The 19421-nt window shown below is 40.9% G+C and overlaps 1 protein-coding gene across 7 annotated transcripts in view; it reads left to right on the top strand.

The window, feature by feature from the left end:
• The window catches only part of MTUS1 (microtubule associated scaffold protein 1), a 166624-nt gene that overhangs the window by 140911 nt on the left and 6292 nt on the right, over positions 1 to 19421 (top strand). For all 7 annotated transcript variants that reach the window (XM_027598756.2, XM_027598755.2, XM_027598753.2 and 4 more), the window contains 4 exons: positions 14863 to 15077; positions 15786 to 15891; positions 16969 to 17042; positions 17194 to 17289. In XM_027598756.2, the coding sequence (XP_027454557.2) occupies positions 14863 to 15077; positions 15786 to 15891; positions 16969 to 17042; positions 17194 to 17289 (491 nt within the window). The remainder of the gene's footprint in view (positions 1 to 14862; positions 15078 to 15785; positions 15892 to 16968; positions 17043 to 17193; positions 17290 to 19421) is intronic.

The following is a 19421-nucleotide window of genomic DNA, read 5'->3' as shown; positions in this document are numbered from 1 at the left end:
GGAACTATGGAAAGCATTTGGGGAATGGTTCCAGTCCCATGAGAGGAGAGAAGAGAAGCCTTTACAGAGTTCTTCTGATGGAACAGTCCAGGAGGAACACTCCGAAAGCTGCTGGTGGGATTGTTCGTAGCATGAGCTGAGACGGAAGACGATAGGTTACATAGCAGAGTTGGAAATGGCAGTTTTAAAATTTGACGCAGTAGTATAGAGTGGTTAGACTGTGTGGTCACGCTGTCCAGGTCCAAATCTTCGGTAGCTGGGTGATGGAAAGGCAAGTCACATGACAGGTCTTGAGTCCTGGTTTCATTCTCTGTCAAATGGCACTAATAATTGTCTGCTCACGGGTGGTTGTGAGGATGACATGAAGTAACTCACTGTAAAGTGCCTAGCACCAAGTGTTAGCTACTACTAAATAGTAGGTATTCACATGGGTGCAGTTTGCAGCTGTGTAGTAATTACCCACATTTGCGATTTTTGTGGGGGCATCGACTACAATGCAGGAAGGAATTGTCATTAGACCAAATATTACTAGAAATCCCTCAGGACAGGTTGTTTTTTTGTTTGTTTGTTTTCAGATTCCAATGGCAGTGAGACATGGTGGATCCCTTCCTGACAGAGTAGAAGGGCTTGCAGTGTGGAGTCTGCAGTGTAGGATTTTGTCCATGTATTCCTAGCTAGGAGTTGCCTCACTTCTTTGAGTCCAGTTTCTTCACTGGGGATGTGAAGTTAATATGTATTTGGCTGGATTGCATGGAGCTTGGATAAAATAGTAATATGTATGAAGCAACTGTCAGAGTGCCTGGTCCACCACAGGCACCTGAAGAAGAGAAAGAGCTGCTACCATCACCCTCACCCAAGTATCTACCATTTCGCTCCAAAATAATGAGGGGCTTTTGGTGTCACTCTCCCCCTGGGTACTGTTTCTTTCTCTTCTCTATGAAAATTGAGGCAAGATTCCCAAACTAAGAACTGCAAAACAAAATAAATGACAGATGAAACTCCGGAGCACTGAAACCCAAGTAGAGTCTGTGATAGTGACCTTCGGAATCTAACTGCCTCCAACCGTCTGCTCCATTGACTGACTTTCCTGTTGTCTCACCTGGTTACTCTGACAGCTGTCCTCTACTGCCAAGTTCACCCAGCTGAGCTCAGAACAAAACCATGAGGCTCCCCTCCCCCTCCAGGGAGTCCTCAATACTTTACAACCATGTATTTGTTTTATCTTGTGTTTTCTTGTTGACTTCAGATGGTAAATTGCTTCATTTCAGAGATTCTTTTCTCCTTACTATGGAAAAAATATATATGCTTTCCATTTTCACAAGTGATTGATAAGTATTTATGGGTATTTGAAGTATTTGAGGGTTGGTTTCTTTTTATTTAAGGACATTGTGTGAAAATTAAAATTGCGAAGTGAGAGGAAAATAGCCCATAGTTCCAGTATTCCTGACAGAGCTCTTATTTTTACATATTCTCTTGTGTCTTTGTTTATATGACTATATATGACTTCATATCTTGACTTTTTTATGAAGGTATGATTTACATACAATGGAGTGCTTATTGACAAACACATATACTCATATGACCTACACTTTTATCAAGGTATTGAAGATCTCTGTCCTCCCAGAAAATCTCCTCATGCTCCTTTCTGGTAGATGACATCCCCCCTTCCCTAGAAGCAAACACTGATTTTTATGATGTAGGTTATTTTGTGTATTCTAGAATTTCATAGAAACATACATTATGTTCTTGTTATGTCTGGCTTTTTTCCACACAGCAAAATGGTTTTGAGATTCATTCATGTTGTTTTATGTGTATTCTGAGCTGTTTAGCTTGTGTCAAACACTTTTCCATATTGACTCATAGTCTTTATTATGGTTATGTTGAATGACCTGGGAAAGTCTTAGTGGATGTTGCTCGATTTCACTCATCCCTTTAGTGTTGGAGTATAGCGAGGGTTTCGTTGTCCGCTGTTATCCCATCGATTCCCCTGGCTTCAACTACAACCTGTAGGGTGATGATGCACAGATTTATTTTTCTAGTTCTCTCCTTCCCAAGCTGTAGATGTGTTTTGCCCAGTGAAGAGCTGCCTCCAGGAGAGCCAGTCTGGTATAGTCAGACCTTGCTGACTCTCCAGCCCCTTGCTTCCTGAATGCTCTGCAGTGTCTCCTCATTCAGACCTCTTTTCCTCAAAGTCTGTTCATCATTCTTCTGCAGTGACGTCATCACTCACCACCTAAGCTAACAACAGGTGACACATGCCTTTTCCTCCAACTTCTACATGATAGCAATCTGTGTTCTAAGTATCGCTTGGATCTGTCCCTCCTCAGCCTTCTGGCTACTATTGTTCTAATTTAAGCCCCATAACTGCTCACCCCAAATATATTCCAGTGGTCACCCAACAGGTCACCTTGCTCCAGTCCTGCTTCTGTCCTCCCGACATGCTACCAGGACTGTATTTAAAATAAATCTCACATCTGTCCTCTACTGGTCATTTTTAACAAACATAAATGACTTCATTTGGGCTTTGGCAAAAAGTCCGAATTACGATAGCTGCCATGTATGTTTAGACTGGAACTCTCAGCCCAACTTCAGGGTGGCAGGACGCTCCTTTGCCTTCTTCACACCTCCTTTCAGCTCCTCACGCCTAGCCATGGGCCCATTCATACCTCTTTGGCACATGATATCCTCTCTCCTTGAAATACTCTCTTTTTTACTGCCTTTCTATTTTTGCCTCTTAAACTCCTCACTAGCTAGGATACCCAGCTAGGTCCTAATTAAAATGCCGTATCATCAGTTGAGTTTTACCTAATCTTTCAAGCAAGTTAATCGTGCCTTCTACTGTGCCCTTCAAAAAACTCTGTTCTTAGGGTTGTTTCTGGACCTCTTCTCACAATCCAGAGCCGTGAGCCCTTCAAAGGCGGTATCTCCTTCACGTTTGCAGCTCTACCCACTGATACCTTGTACCTGGCACTTACTACCTCAGTGAATGAATGACTTTCATATTGAAGATAGTGACTAGGGAAAGTTGGGTTTATCCTTATAATATTCCAATACTCAGTGGCTTTTGTGTACAAATGTTTTCCTACAAACCATTTAAAAATAACATGCATGTTTTTAAGAATGAATAATAATAAAGTAAGGTGAACTATAATTCTCTTGGAAACATTTTACAATTATGTCTGACAATGCCAGTTAGATCATTTTGAAAGTGTTATTAGCCCTTGAAATAGAGGACAATTCAATTTCAATGGTTTATGTCCACAGCAAGCATTTGGCCTCTGAGATGGGGAAATAAGCATATCATTCTGATTTTTTTTTAAGAGTTGTGTTGGATCAAAACCGATATAATAGAGAATAATTATGATCTTCAGGGGTTCCTACTGTTTTTTGTTAATGTTAATCGCTAGAATCACATTTTCATCTAAATTAATGAAGAAAAGGTATTTTTATTTCAAGGTTTTTAGCCATCAGAATTAATAGCTAATTTACACTTTTTGGGGTTTTCTATTTTTATTTAAGTTTTTTTTTAATCCAACTGAGACTTCAATATCTGCTCAAATGAACTAGATTTCAAAATCTTGAAATGCCTTTATTAACAGGCATTCCTGTAAACTTAATATTGTTTTCACCGAGCTGTTGGGACAATGCACATCTTTTTTATACATTTGTCCTAATTGTTTCTATTTAATGACACAAATGGAATTTGAACCCTTAATTCACTAAGACTAGTTGATTGTTTTCCTGTGTGCGTAAAAATTATGAGCTGGGTATGACAGTAACATCTGTTGAGTGCCAAGTCTTTCCCGACAATAATATTCAGCTCTAAGTCTACTGGTTAGTATTTTATTAAAAGACAGGAAAGGGAAGGGAGGGAGAGAGGAAGGAAGGAAGGAAAAGAAACTGAGGCTTAAAAGTGAAGTAACCTTCCTAAGGTCAAACAGCTAGAGAGCAAAGTGCCTGGGTAAGGACCTAGGATCGGTAAGTCCAAACTCCTGTTCATGGTAACAGGGAAGGCATGATGAAAATATTTGAAAGGTCAGAAAATCATGTGATGTAAACACTCCTTTGCATTGGTAACAACTTTTGGAATCTTTTTATTCGATTCAAGAGTTCAAGAAGTGCTGTCAGATTAAAATAAGACTTGTTATTATCAGTTAGGGAAAAGGGACTTGGCTCTGCCAGAAGCAGTATATAAATTGTCTAATCAACACTTGACTGGTGTCTATGAACCTGAGGCTCCCGTGCACCTTGTGGAATGTGTTCTTTCATTAGTTTTGTCTACAGTTATGATTTAACGGCCTGTGTATTCAAAGTAATTTTAAAACTCTTTACAGTTAAGTCACTTGGGAGTTGCAGAATTCCAGAAATGGTTTTTGAAGTGGGCTTTCATGAAGAAACTGCTAATATAATGAAAACCAACTGTATACCAAAAGAGAATTCTTTCTGTCACTGAGTTGATCGAAGATGGTTTTGATACCACCTCAGACTTAGCCCGTTTGTCCCCACCCATGGCCATCCATCGCAAATTCAGCCTTTGGCTGGCTGTGTCTTTAAGTAAAAGGTCACGTTCTGTCACCTGTATAGCTACATGGTATTACCAAGGGTATCTGTTTTGAAAGCCTGTGGAGTCTTCTTCCTTGTTCTGATCCTTGTTCTAATCTGTCCCTGTCCAGTTTGGTCGGTTCAGTTTTGAATAATGTCATTTGTCCAGAACGCTGGTTCTCAGACTTTCCTGTGTAATAAAATGGACCAGGTTAGAATGCTGATTCACAGTTCTGACTCAGGTGGCTTGGGAATGGAGCCCAGCAACACACTTCTGATGACCTTGCAGGTGATTATCCTGTAGGTGCCCTGTGGAGTACACTTTGACACCGGACTAGTTGGCCGGAATGTTGTTTCTTTTATTTAAAGTATATACGAATCAAGTAAGCACGGTAAGAGAGTACACAGTAATGCCAAAAAGCACCAACTGAATTGAGCCCGTTCTTGTACATCGGCTTCCAAATGAGCATTAAATTTATTGTTTGGATTTCAATGTGATTTCTTTAAAGTCCTAATTGATTTTTCTCAGGCCTGAAGCTTAGAACATTATGTCAGTTACTCAGCCAGGCTTGCATCTCTGATCCACTTTCATGCCTAAGTGTTTTCATTGGTCTATGGAATGTTGCTGTTTTGATTATGAGAGCATCTGTTTTGCAGCATGTCGTTGGCCAGTAAGTTGAAAAACAGCAAAGCCTTTTCAGACTTGTATTGGCAGGGAGACCCAGAGGCTCCGTGGAGGCCCAACTGGCACCTCTGGACCCAGATTGGCTGGCTGAGCCAGATCCTCCTCCCCCATTCAAGTAAGATTCTGTCAGGAGAAATTGGGGGGCCGGGGGGGGAGATCTTTTTTTTTTTTTTTTAACCTGCCTTATCTTGCAGTCTTTCTAGCTTCCACAAGAGAACAAAGCCTTAATACTCTCAGACATCCATTGCATGTATGGATTAGATTCTCTCTTACACATCTCAAGTTGAGAAAATAGCCATGAGGATCAGGTTCTGGGCTCTGTGCTGTGGAATCTGCATTGAAAATCTTGAGCAGATTGGCGTCCTGGACCCAATTCTGCCCCTTCAGTTCCCTTGCCAGTAAAAGGAGATTTAAGATAATCTCTTCTATTAACTCAAAACACTATTATGTGAAATCATAGGCGGGAGAGCACTTTGTAAAGCACGAACTGAATTTTGAAAGGATACTGGTATGAGTTATGGGAGAATTGAGAGGGCAGGCGTTTTGTAAAAGCAAATTCCTATTACGTTATGATTAGTGAGAGGCTTTTGAAATCAGTTCATGTTGCTTCATAGAATTCCAAGAGCAATCAGAGAGCCATCTGCAGCTCATTTTGAAATTTAGAAGGAGACTGTTGTCTGCCGCATGACTGCCAAATTTCTCGGTCATATGAAAAAGTAGTACCTTTCGGAAAGAAAAACTGGAGCTCTTATGAGTCGATGATCATTCAACAGACAGTTTGTGAAGACTTAGCTCTGCAAAATCCTCACCAAACATGAAGGTTAGCAGAGCACGTGGTATTTGTTGCTGCCTTGCTCACCAGGAAACTGATAGGCAGGAAGTTGGGATTTCCCATCGTTGGATAGTCTAGGTCCCTACGCTTGGCTACCGGCCTCTCCACCGCATAGTGATTCACTTCTTAAAAATGGCATCTTGACAACTTTATTCATGTATACCACCTCCCATTTTAAATAGATGAGACCCTGGTTTAAGAGAGGTACCTACATAGTCATTCACCCTGGGAGTGTGTCACGACCAGATATCCCTCGGTAGAATAAGAATAATATTATGAAGTAATTATGCTACTATGGTAGAAGATCGTGTTCCCGTTCTTGGTTCTATGGCTGGGGTACAGGAGAAGTAAGATAAAATATGTATTTGTTTCCCCCTTACTTTTATACACAGTTGGGAGCATATTACACATGCATTTCTACACTTTGTTTTTCCACTTAACAGTTCTTAAAGTTCAGTACATATAGAACTTCATCAGTCTTTTTAAATAGCTGTTAAAATGTCCTGTTTTTTGGAAAGCATTCCATTGTTTCTGTACACCACAGTTAATTTAACCAGTTCCTTCCTAGTGGACATTAGGTTGTTTCTGATGTTTTGCTGTTATGGAAATGCTCCAGTGGAAAACCTCAAACATCCTTAGTTTTATATATGTGGGAATCTACCTGTATAAATTCTTACTAGTGGAATTGCTGGGTCACTGGACTGTGCAGAGAAAACGTGACAAGCCAAAATTGAGGGACATTCTAAAAATACCTGACTCCAAAACTGTCACGATTATGGGGGGTGTAGGGGGAAGACCCACTCGCAGACCAGAGAGGACTCAGGAAATAAGACAGCTAAATGCAGTGTGGTATCTTGGATGGGATCCTAGAACAGAAATATATAAGGGACAAAGTTGAGAGTTGAGTTCATAATACTGTACCAGTGTTGGTTTCTTAGTTTCAGTAATGTCCCTTGGTAATGTGCAATGTGAATGTTAGGGGAAAATGGGTGAGAGGTATCTGGAAACCATTCTCTCTTTACAGCTTCTCTGAAGATCGAAAATTAATCTAAAGGTTTTTTCTTAAAAAAGCATTAGTGAAAAAGCTGGTGAAATCCAAATGAAGTCTACAGTACAGTTACTAGTATTGTTCCAGTGTTAAAACCTTAATTGTGACAAACATCTCATGATTATGTAAAATGCTAACATTTGGGGCAGCTACGTGGAGAGTGTATAGGAACTCTGTGTACTATCTTTGTGCGTTTTCTATAAATCTAAAATTATTCCACAATTAAAAGTTATTTTTTTTAAAGCAAGTATATTTCCCTGAGAAGTATGTGCTTTCTTTTCCTTTTCAAATTTTTATTTAAATTCTAGTTCATTAACACATAGTGTAATATTGGCTTCAGGAGTAGAATTTAGTGATTCATCACTTGCATACAGCACCCAGTGCTCATCCCAACAAGTGCCCTCCTAAGCCCCATCCCCCATCTAGCCCATGCCCCACCCACCGCCCCCCATCAACCCTCAGTTTGTTCTCTGTAGCTAAGAGTCTCTTAGGGTTTGCCTCTCGCTCTTTCTTTTCCCCCCTTCCCCTACGTTCATCGGTTTTGTTTCTTAAATTCCACGTCTGAGTGAAATCATATGGTATTTGTCTTTCTCTGGCTGACTTATTTCGCTTAGCATTATACCCTCTAGTTCCATCCACATTGTTGCAGATGGAAAGACTTCATTTTTTTGATAGTTGAGTAATATTCCTGTGTGTGTGTGTGTGTGTGTGTGTGTGTACGTACGTACACACTACTTTTATCCATTCATCAGTCGATGGATATTCGGGCTCTTTCCATAATCTGGCTATTGTTGATAATGCTGCTGTAAACATCAGGGTGCGTGTACCCCTTCTAATCTCCATCTCTGTATCCTTTGGGTAAATACTTAGTAGTGCAATTGCTGGGTTGTAGGGTAGCTCCATTTTTAACTTTTAGAGGAGCCTCCATACTGTTTTCCACAGTGGCCGCACCAGTTTGCATTCCCACCAACAGTGCAAGAGGCTTCCCCTTTCTCCTCAACCTCACCAACATCTGTTGTTTCCTGTGTTAATTTTAGCCATTCTGACAGGTTATGAGGTGGTATCTCATCATCGTGTTGATTTGTATTTCCCTGATGATGAGTGATGTTGAGCATCTTTTCATGTGTCTGTTAGCCATCTGGATGTCGTCTTTGGAAAAACGCATTCATGTCTTCTGCCCATTTCTAAACTGGATTCTTTGTTTTTTGGGTGTTGAGTTTTAGAAGTTCTTTATAGATTTTGGATACTAAATCTTTATCAGATATATCATTTGCAAATATCTTCTCTCGTTCTGTACGCTTTTAGTTTTGTTGATTGTTTCCTTTGCTGTGCAGCAGCTTTTTATCTTGATGAAGTCCCAATAGTTCATTTTTGCTTTTGTTTCTCTTGCCTCCAGCGACATGTCTAGTAAGAAGTCACTATGGCCAAGGTCGAAGAGGTTGCTCCCTGTGTTCTTTAGGATTTTGATGGTTTCCCAGCTCACGTTTAGGTCTTTCATCCATTTTGAATTTATTTTTGTACCTGGTATAAGAAAGTGGTCCAGTTGAGAGAAAGGAGTGAAGGTGTCCAGCACTAAAAGCAGGTGTCTGACTTCCCAGGTAACCAGAAAGAGAGGGGGACCCAAAGCAGGCAAGAAACACTGGACACAGGCATCTCGTCTCCCTCGTAGCTGGTGCAGAGAGTGGGAATGCTGCTTGAGGAAGGGTTGGCCCCCACGGCACACCTACCAGAAGCACCTGGAGAAAGTGTGTCTGTACAGTTGGGGAATGAAGTCCTCTTGTTTTCCTATTTATCTTTCCTTTCTGTCACAATCTCTTATGTGGCATCATGAAAATTTGTATGATATCCATGTGACCTTACCTCCGTTTTTCCTTTTTTAGATTTTATGTCCAATTTAGATAAAATCATCTAAAGGTTGGAAATGTTCTGTTGCACCCACTAAGAGCAATAGAGGAGTAGGAAGTGAAGATTGGAGGTGGGTGGATACTACGGTGCCCTGTCATATGTGTGTGTGTGTATTTATCTTTGAATACTCGACAAGCAAGGCTGCTTTTTAAGTGTCACATTTGGTTCTGGAACCCCAAGCATGTCTTTGAAGACTCTTCAAACACATTTGAACGGGTGGACTTTTGCAAGGCCAGGAATAATAGTAACAGCAACATTTATTGCTTACCGACTCTGGTCAGGCACTGGGTCAGGTGCTCCTCATGCATTATTTTATTTAATCCTGCAGGGAAGGTGCTAAGATTCTCTCTCCATTAAAAAAAAAAAAAAAAAAAAGGAAATGAAGGCTTAGAAAGCTTAAGTAATTTGCTCAAATCACATGGCCGGTAAATGCTGAGACTTGAACCTAATTATTCAAGCTCTGTTCTATTAAGTCATTTATTTATGTTCCTGAGGATTAAAATATTTTGGGTTGTCTCATGATAAAGCATGCTACCCAGATACGAAAGTGAAGAAAGCTCTGTTATCATTTCAAAAGAATATTACAACTGTAGGGCCATGGTTGTGTAATGTTTTTCTTTGTAAACAGAACATTTACCGATCTCCAAAGGGAAATGGGTCTCTACAAGATGGAGAGAATACAAATCTAACCACCTCCTCTTAGAAAAGGCCACCAGGACTAATTAGGTAATGGCTGTGCTTCTGCTCCTCGGGGATAATGGCTAACGGACCCAGGATGAATCCAGTTCTGTTTTTCAGAGGTTATAATTGACTGTGACATTGGGCCTTTTCTAGACATCATCCAAATAATTATATGAAAAGGGAGAATGTCAAACATCTCACCACTTCTTCTGAAATATTTTTTCCTTGCTCAGTTATGAATGCTTAAACTATGTTGTTCCTGTTCTGCCGTTGGCACGGTTCGTCCCAGGGTGAAAATGTCAACTTCTATTCTGTCTCATGGCCTTCTGCTCTAGGGCTGATCTTGTAAATGAGTTGGTTTCTTTCTTTCCTAATTCTGAAAACTCTATTTCTCATTCTAAGGTGGACTGCTGGGGACAGCTTTTGCTGTTTACCAGTCTGTGTACAAAGGTTACAGTTCCTCAGCTCTTCTCTAGGCACTGGTCTGTTGGCACCCTTTATCACAGACAGACTTTCAATGATCGCCCAACAGAACAGATTAAAACATCAAGACAAAAAGATTACTTTGTACTCTGTGGATTTTGCATTTGTGCCATAACACCTTGAAAACCCTATCACCTAATACTGTGAAAACTCCTTGCTCACTTACTCAAAATCCTGCAAGATCTCCTATTTTGTTTTGGCTTTTGTTGGCTGCCTGATGAATTGCCTGAAAGTGGAATTCTGTAGAGTAAGCAAGGAAGAGACAAGGCTGAGCACAAGGAGTACAAGCGAGCGCAGGTGGCATTAGAAATCGCTTCTAAACTGTCATTAAGCACAAGGGAAAGTCCATGACTAAAGCCACGGGGTCACATCTATCACTCCTTCCCCGCGCCCCCCCCCCCCCCCGCAACAGTGTGTGTCTGGCAGAGAGGAGCACTCAAGAACCCTTGAGGTGATGTTTACATGGATGTCCTTTAAAAAAGCATTTCAAGAGTCTTTATGCCAAATAAAAGTGTCCCTTCCGGAGCCCAGGCCAGTTTATTCGAAGTAAAGCTGTGTGAGGGATGATTTCAGCCCAGCTGTTGTCAACACAGCACACCAGGCCCATAGCAAAGCAAAGGTCTGTGCAAGGCTGCGGGCTGATGTCACTGCCTGGGGTTGGGCCTGCGCTTTGGACTGTTGGAACGGTAAATCCTCCCTCCTGGGTCTGACCCATCTTTCCCTTCCCTCCCCTCTGCTTTCCCTTCACCTCGCTCACAGTGGCCAGCAAAACTTTTGAGCTTTGTTTTCTTTTCTTTTGTTTTTCTCTTTTGTTTTTTTTTTAAGATTTTAAGACCTTAAGATTTAAGATTTTTTTTTAGATTTTTTTTTGTTTTAAGATTTAAAATTTTTTTTTTTTAAGATTTTATTTATTTATTTGAGAGAGAGAATGAGAGATAGAGAGCACGAGAGGGAAGAGGGTCAGAGGGAGAAGCAAACTCCCCGCTGAGCAGGGAGCCTGATGCGGGACTCGATCCTGGGACTCCAGGATCATGACCTGAGCTGAAGGCAGTCGCTTAACCAACTGAGCCACCCAGGCACCCTTGTTTTAAGATTTAAGATATTTATTTGAAAGACTGAGCACAAGCAGGGGAGGGGGAGGGGCAGAGGGAGAAGCAGGCTCCCTGCTGAGTGGGGAGCAATGATGTGAGGGGGGCTCAATGCAAGGGGAGCCTCCATCCCAGGACCCTGAGATCATGACCTGAGCTGAAGGTAGACGCTTAACCAACTGAGCCACCCAGGCGCCTTTTTTTTTTTTTAAACAGGAAACCCCCTGTCCAGTGGCTAATGTAAGAGGATTTCCATATATCCTATTTGATTTTGAAGTCTGATGCACCGTAGATTTACATTCAAACTAACGGTTGTTTCATTACAAACAAATGTGTTAAGATTCGGCAGGTGTAGCATACTGTTAACTTCATGTAGAAGATCTTCTAGCTTTTGGTTCACTTAGACATTTCTGTCTCTGATAGGAGCATTCAGATGGGCTGGGATCATACTATTTCTTTTTCTTTCCTTTTTTTTTTTGATATTTGAAATTGCAATGGAATTAAGTGAAAAGGCTGTATGAAACCAAGATTGCCCTAACTAGAAAGTTGTTTGATTGTATTTATTTATTCGAGAGAGAGTGCTTGCATGCAAGCACTCACTGCGGGGGAAGAGGGCAGAGGGAGGGAGAAGAGGGCAGAGGGAGGGAGAAGCAGACTCCCCACTGAGCAGGGAGCTGGATGTAGGGCTAGGATCCTAAGACCCAGATCATGACCTGAGCCCAAGGCAGTTGCTTAACCGACTGAGCTACCCAGGCATCCCTAACATTTGCCTACTTGAATCCTTTTTTTTTTTTTTTTTTGGCACCTTTGATAAATAATTAGTACAATAAAAAGGAAAAGTAAAAAGAGTGTTGCGTGACCGTCAGCATAGTCATTATCTTTCACTAAATTCTTTTAAAGAAAAGAAATTAACTTCTAAAATTTAGTCCCACAGGACTGAATTCGATGATCTCTATAATCTGGCCTCCATCTACCTTTTTAGGTCTATCTCCCATTGTTCTGCCTTGTGAATGTTCAAGTTCCCAGGGCACACTGCGTGGTCTCCCACCGTTGCTCGTGGTAGAATAGTTGTCACTCTCAATATCAGAATGGCATTTTCATATGGCTCAATTTTAAAAAACTGCTGACCAGATCAAAACCGCAGTGAGATGCCATTTCACACCCACGAGGCTGGCTTAGAAAGAAAGAAAATTAATTTTGGTGAAAATGTGGAGAAATTGGAACCGTTGCGCACTGCTGGTGGGCACGTAAAAATGGTGTAGGCATTACAGAAAACAGTACGGTGTTCATCAGATAATAACAGACTTACCATTTGATCCAGCAGTTCCGTTTCCAGGTATATACTCAAAAGAACTGAAAGCAGGGACTTGAACAGATGTTTGTGCACCCAGGTTTATAACAGTAGCATTCACAGTAGCCAAGAGGTGGGGGCAACCCACGTGTCCATTGACGGATGGATCAATATGTGGTCTATACATACAATCGAATATTCTCCAGTTTTACAAGGAAGGGAATTCTCCCACCCACTACAACATGTATGAACCTTGAAGACCTGATGCTGAGTGAAATAAGCCAGGCACAAAAGGACAAATTCAGTATGATTCCATTTATAGGAGGTACTTAGAAGAGTCAGATCCACAGAGAAAAGGTAGAAGTGGTGATTGCCAGTGGGGGAGGAGGGATTGAGGAATTACTGTTTAATTAATAGGGAGCTTGATGGTAGTAATGTTTGCACAACAGTGTGAATGTACCTAATGCCACAGAACCGTATGCTTGAAAATGATGGAAAATGGTAAATTTTATGTTCTATATATTTTGCAACAATTAAAAAAAAAATTTGTCTTAATCTGCTGACCGAACCTTCCATACCATACTCGCTGGATGTCAACTACTTTGAGTGCCATTTATTGGACCCTTAAGTACTGCCCTGTATTGTTCTTCTCAAAAGTATAGGTCTTGTCTTCTCACTTAGACAATGAGCCTCCCAAGGAGAGGCTCCAGTGTTGTTTCTCACCAGTTTCTAACCCGAAAGACAGCTGGGTGGGGTGGAAGAAGCCCAGGCTTTGGATGCAGGTCGTCAGAATCCAGACTGCTTACCACAGTCCAGTCTTCTGCCACTTACTTAGCTATGTGTTTATAGGCAAATGATTTACTCTCTGTTGGTTTCCTTGTTCATTTAGTAATAAGGTTCTCACAGGACTTCTGGAAGGGTTGGATAATGTGTAGGGAGCCCCCATTCTATAGCACTCACTGACTAATAGTTTTTTTTTTTATGTTCCTTTCCCCTTTAATAAATATTTATAGATTTATTTGAATTTTAATGGTTCTCTTTAGCAGACACTATTCTTGTCATTATTCAGTATAGTCCATTTTGCCTCTGAAAGAATCCCAATAGGGGACATGTGACTAATATTTCTACCACCACATGGCATATTCCCAAGAAAACAAGTCTACCTCATGGTTGGAAATTCATCCCAGGAACCAGCCAATCTCACATTACTTAAGTAGAATGATCATTAAGCTAAACTCTCCTTTTCTTTGCCCTAAAACTCTTATTCCTTCTACAACTGCAGAAATAACATATTCCTCACCAAAAGAGAGGTAAGGATTCACAGCTGACTTACCAGTACTCATTTTATATTAGTCCATGGGCACTTGAGGATATTGAGAACATGCATCCTCCTGACAGAGTATCACTCATTTCACCTGTTTTGAATGTCAGTGAAGGAAGGCTGGAAAAGGCAAAAGTCAAGCTTCCTGAGAAATTATAGGGATCTTCCAGGATTTATTATAGTGTGGGTGGGTATGCATTTATGTGCAAGTTCTGCAATGTAGTAATAATCATTATGTGTTTTCAGTAGTGGTGGTGAAGAGTAAGATGCTCCGATTTTAAATTATGCCTTTCAGATCACTTTGCCTTTAAAAATAATCACCTTTTGATATCTTGTAGCTTTTAAAATGTTCTTTTTTTCCCCCCTAAAGTTGGTATGCTCTTTGTGTGTTTATTTGTGTTCAACATATTCTAATACTTTGTTTTTATTACTGTATTTTTGAAATCAGCTCAAATTAAGACGAAGCTTAAAATCCATTTACTTCTTCTCTCCGATCTTCCCTGCTCGCTCTGTGTCTTAGCTTCTCCCTACTGGCTGGCCAGCCTTAGAGACGCCTCGGCCAATCAGAGCCTCCTCTCCTTATGGCCCCTGCACTGATTGGTCAACACACAAAAGGGTGATCCTCCCTTGGAAACCTGGTTTTTCTCAAGTACTTCTGTTACTTCTTGCTAGGTGGTTGTGTGTGGGGGGGGGGGGGGTTGTTTGTTTTTTTTGTTTTTCGTTTTGGGTTTGGTTTGGTTTGGTTTTTTGTTTCTTTTGTTTTTTTGGTTTGGGAGGTTTTATTTTGCTGCCAGCCACCATTTCCTCTTGTTCCTATTTATTGTTCACTTTTATACCATTACGTTTGAAAATCTGGTCAAGAGAGAACGAAGTACTCTGAGAGTACTGTGTTAATATTTCCAGAATCATCACAGCTATGCGTGAATGTGATGAATTTAGGACATTTCGCAGATGAAATATCTTTTCCCTTTTTCATCTCTTTTCAGTCACTGCTTCATCTACCTGTGAGAAATTAGAAAAAGCCAGGAATGAGTTGCAAATAGCTTATGAAGGATTTGTCCAGAAGCTAAACCAGCAGCACCAGACTGATCTATCAGAGCTAGAGAATCGGCTTAAAGAATTTTACACCGGGGAGTGTGAAAAGTTCCAGAATATTTACATTGAAGAAGCAGAGAAGTATAAAACTCAATTGCAAGAGCAGGTCTGTGCCTTTGGAGCCTGAGCATGTTCTTGGTCATGGCCATTTATTTAAATTCTAATTGTTTGATGAGGAACTTCCTTTGAACTCCTCTTTATTTAAATAAGTGAAAAGGGGTTTTTCAATTAATTTTTTTCTTACAATCAAGTAAGAGTGAAAGGGAAGAAAAAAAAAGTTAAGGAAAAAAAAAAAACTTTATCGTGCTACCTGGAAGTAATCCCTTTGTGAGCATTTTGATGTTACACTGCTAAATGATTGGTTTGCATTTCTTCTTTTTTAAAATGACAATAACCCATATTTTTCATGTAATAGTATATCATAAGCTTCTTTTTAATTTTCTTCCTTTTAAAATCAGTTAGCCATTTAGTAAGTATTTATTGAGTGCCTGCTATATGCCGGGCACGAGCTAGGGACTGAGGATATAAATACCAATATGACAGGTGTGGATTGTAGTGGTCCTATCACTGTGAAACATAGCCTCATTCCTTATGATGGGCTGTTTGCATCAGTGAACTGTGGAGAACCTGTGTGTTGGTGTTTCTGAGGGGGAACAGAGTGGAGAATTGGGAGGGGCAGATCCAGCTTGGCTTGTTCTTTCCATGTGTTGGGCAGCCTTTAACTTGAATGCACGCTTATGTGTCAAGTCTCCTAATACTGCTGCTTATTACTCAAGACTTTTAATTTTTTTTTTTTTTTTTTTTCTTCTTCTAGTTTGACAACTTAAATGCTGCCCATGAAACCTCTAAGTTGGAAATTGAAGCCAGCCACTCAGAGAAAATCGAATTGATAAAAAAGACCTATGAAACCTCCCTTTCAGGCAAGAATGCTTTTTTTTTTTTTTTTTTTTTTTAATAGAATCAGATCTGATGGGACAGCGGGTATGTTTTAAAACGGAAATGATTCGTAACTTTCTCTTCTAGAGAATACCCTGTAGTATTCAGTTTGATGTGTTTTTCCTTTCTTTTTGCATTGTTCATTGTTAGCAGATGCCCTTTTCCCCTTAGGATGCAAATAGTAGTTTGTCACAAGTGCCAGCCATTTCAGAAATAGGATGAACTTTTAAAGAAAGTAAAGGCCTTTTTGGTAGTAGTTGTTCTTTACCACTTGAAGTCCTGGGAAGGTAAAAGTGTTAGTTTGTATCCTGGCCATAGTAAAGGATCGGTGCTCAGCAACACTTGCTCGCCAACACTCTTGACTACAGCGATGTTGTGAAATGGAGATGGCCCTGGTTGGAGTCAAGAAAGGATATTTTTAGAATTATTTTATCATGATTGGAAAGGCTGAAGGAAAAGGAGGAGCCATTTCTTTAAGAACGCAAAGGAGAGCGGAAGTTGTTCTGCTAAGCTCCGTGCACCCCAGAGAGAAGCGTGTGGACACGGGCTGAGAATGGGCGGGCTCACCTTTGGCAAAGGCCTTTTCTCATCAGAAAAAGAGAGTTGTCATGTGAAGTCAGAGACGACAACATCGAAAAGTGACTGGCCCAGGGTTGATATTTAGTAAACATTGTCCTTCTTCCTTCCTGCTAGGATTGAGTTTAATTTTAGACTTCTGTTTGTTTCATGAAGAGCAAATGGAAAAGCACACAGGAACTCCAGAGCACGGGGATGAAGGCCAGTGTTGGAGGTGCCCTCCCCTGAGGAGGCCACTCTGTTTCCACTGGCCTCTGGGGGCCTCTGTGCTCTCCATCATAAAATGGAAATATCTGCCCTACTCCCCTCATAGGGCTAATTTGAGAACAGATAGCTTAATTCTTATAAAAGCATCTTACAAATATAAAGTAACATAGTCCTCCTGCTTCGTAATCAACTCTTGGATCTACATGCTTTAACAACCGTAGAATACAATGATCTCATAGGATGTCATTGCCTCCAAAAAAAAAATCCCTTCTTTGCAGAAATCAAGAAAAGCCATGAAATGGAAAAGAAATCACTTGAGGATATGCTTCATGAGAAGCAGGAATCGCTGGAGGTGGGTCAATCTCACTTACCCCCACCTCCCCCCCCCCCCAATATCCCCATTCCTGAGGTTTGTGTGGTTTGGGTAATGTTTCTGTGTACATTTGCTGTGTTTCTGGTGTCTGCTTGCTAACTTGTGCTCCACATTTCATTGTTTGTTTTAGAAACAAATCAGTGATCTGAAGAGTGAAAATGATGCTTTAAATGAAAAGTTGAAATCAGAAGAACAAAAGAGAATATCAAGAGAGAAAGCAAATTTAGTAAGTTGTGCATGCTTCTCCATCACTACGGAGTTCTCTTCTGCTCAGCTGCCTGTGAAGGTCAATGATATGGGTTTGGACTCCTTCCATATCCTGCAGAGTGATTTTTAAACTGGCTTCTTTGTTTACTGGTGGCTTTTTAGAAATCCTAAGAACTGACATACAGATGAAGCCCAGTACATTGCAAGTGGTCTAAGTTGATAACTACGGGCAGACAAGAAAACTGTCAGTGAGGGTCAGGGTTTCACGTGAAGACTACAGTTTTGTTTTTTAAACTAACTGGTATATCGAGATATAATTGACATACCATGACATTCACCCTTTGTTAAACGTGCAGTTCAGTGGTTCACAAGTTGTGCATTGGTCACCATTATCTACTTCCAGAACATTTTGTCACCCCAAAAAGAAACCCTGTACCCATTCCTCCCCAAAACCCCCCAGCCCTAGGGAATCACCAGTCTACTTTCTGTCTCCATGGATTTGCTGATTCTGGACATTTCGTATAATTGGAATCATGTTCTATGTGGCCTTTTGTTTCCGGCTGCTTTCACTCAGCTTATGTTCTCAAAGTTGATGCATATCGTAATATGCGTAGGCGCCTCATTCCTATTTATGTCTGAACAGTGTGTCATTCGGGCAATCCTCACTTTGGAAAAGTACAAATTTATCTCGTAGGCTCAACTTTCTCTTGCAACTTGTATCCTTACTCAGCTGGCCCCCACCTTTTGAGAAAAAATTTCTGTTTCTGTCTTCAGTACCACCATTTCCCTTCCACATATTTGTGCATGGGACTGCAGAAGCAAAAAGTTCTTTTGCTGCTTAAAGTCTACCAGCTCGAAAAGTACATGTGCTTGGGTCTCTCAGTGAAATCTTTTGAGGATGTCTTTGGACACCCTCTAGACATTTGAATACAATTGAGGTGAGGTCATAGCCAATGTTCAAAGCTATTTATTCTGGAAGGTTCTTAGACAAAGCAATGATTAAAAAAAAAAAAAATCTAGACTTAGATTTTTTGCAGGGTGTGAACCTTACAAGTGGTTCCAGGAACAGATTTTAAAGAGCTTCCTGGAACTGCAGCAGCTTTTGAAAACTAACAGAAACAGATTGAGGAAAGCAGGACTACCTGGGGCCTGACCCCCTGGGGGAGTGCACCTGATGCTGTGGGAGAGCGCATTCGAGGAAGGCCCAGGCAGGCAGAGAAGTCGGCAGAGGTGCGGTGGGAACAGGGCTGTGAATGCTCGAAGCTTAAGAATGGGCAGAGTAAATGAAACTCTCTCCTTTTAACAAAAATGAGCTATGGTTTTCTTTTTTTGCCCTAAAGATAACAGATCCTGTGTCAAAGGATGAGAGTGTTGGAGGCCTGTGAAATTTGGGGAAGAGCCCTGGATTCGCAGGCTTGTGTGTTATGCCTGCCCCGGCCCTTTCTCTCTCTGGCACATTCCCTGAGCCAGTCCCCTGCATTGTGGAACTCACTCTCTCCTGTGGAGTGAGGGGTTTGAATAAGTAGTCCTGAGGACCCATTCCCTGATCTTCCCTAAGGCTTGGTCCCGAGCATTAACCACTGCCCGGGAGTAGAGTTTGGATGATCTATGCCCGCTGATGCTTATCTGAGAAAGTCCCTCATTAAATCTGATCGGTAGATCTTGTGCTGTCAATTTATACGTTTTGGATGGTTCACTTGAATTTCCAGAAAAAAAGTAAGGAGTCAGGATTCCACTCTGGGGGTGTGCTCTAAAAGGATGTCTCCCCTCATGTAGTGTTTATTTTAGACAGAATTTTAGTGCATGTGCTATATGCCATATAGCAGTCGGGTGTCATAGAATAAAAGAGAAGTACAGGACAACCCGGTATAGTCCCCTCATAATAAAAATCCCGAAGACTCAGGACATTATTGTCACTTGGTGGTTTTCCAGAGAGCCCTGTAAATGCACTGCCTTTTCATTCCTGGTCAGTTACTGACTTAGTTGGCAGAGAACAGTTCCCTTTTCTCTCTCCAAACACCAGGAAAGGACTTGTAATGGCCTCATCTCTAGCCAGAGTTGTTTTGTATTGTAAGCAATGTTTTTTTTTTTTTTCCTCTTCCAGTAAAATATTTGGTGTGACCAATATTTTCCTTTGTTAAGTTCCTGATA

Source organism: Zalophus californianus, chromosome 2 (assembly GCF_009762305.2).
Source record: "Zalophus californianus isolate mZalCal1 chromosome 2, mZalCal1.pri.v2, whole genome shotgun sequence".
NCBI lineage: Eukaryota > Metazoa > Chordata > Mammalia > Carnivora > Otariidae > Zalophus > Zalophus californianus.
This window is presented reverse-complemented; position numbering and strand designations above follow the sequence as displayed.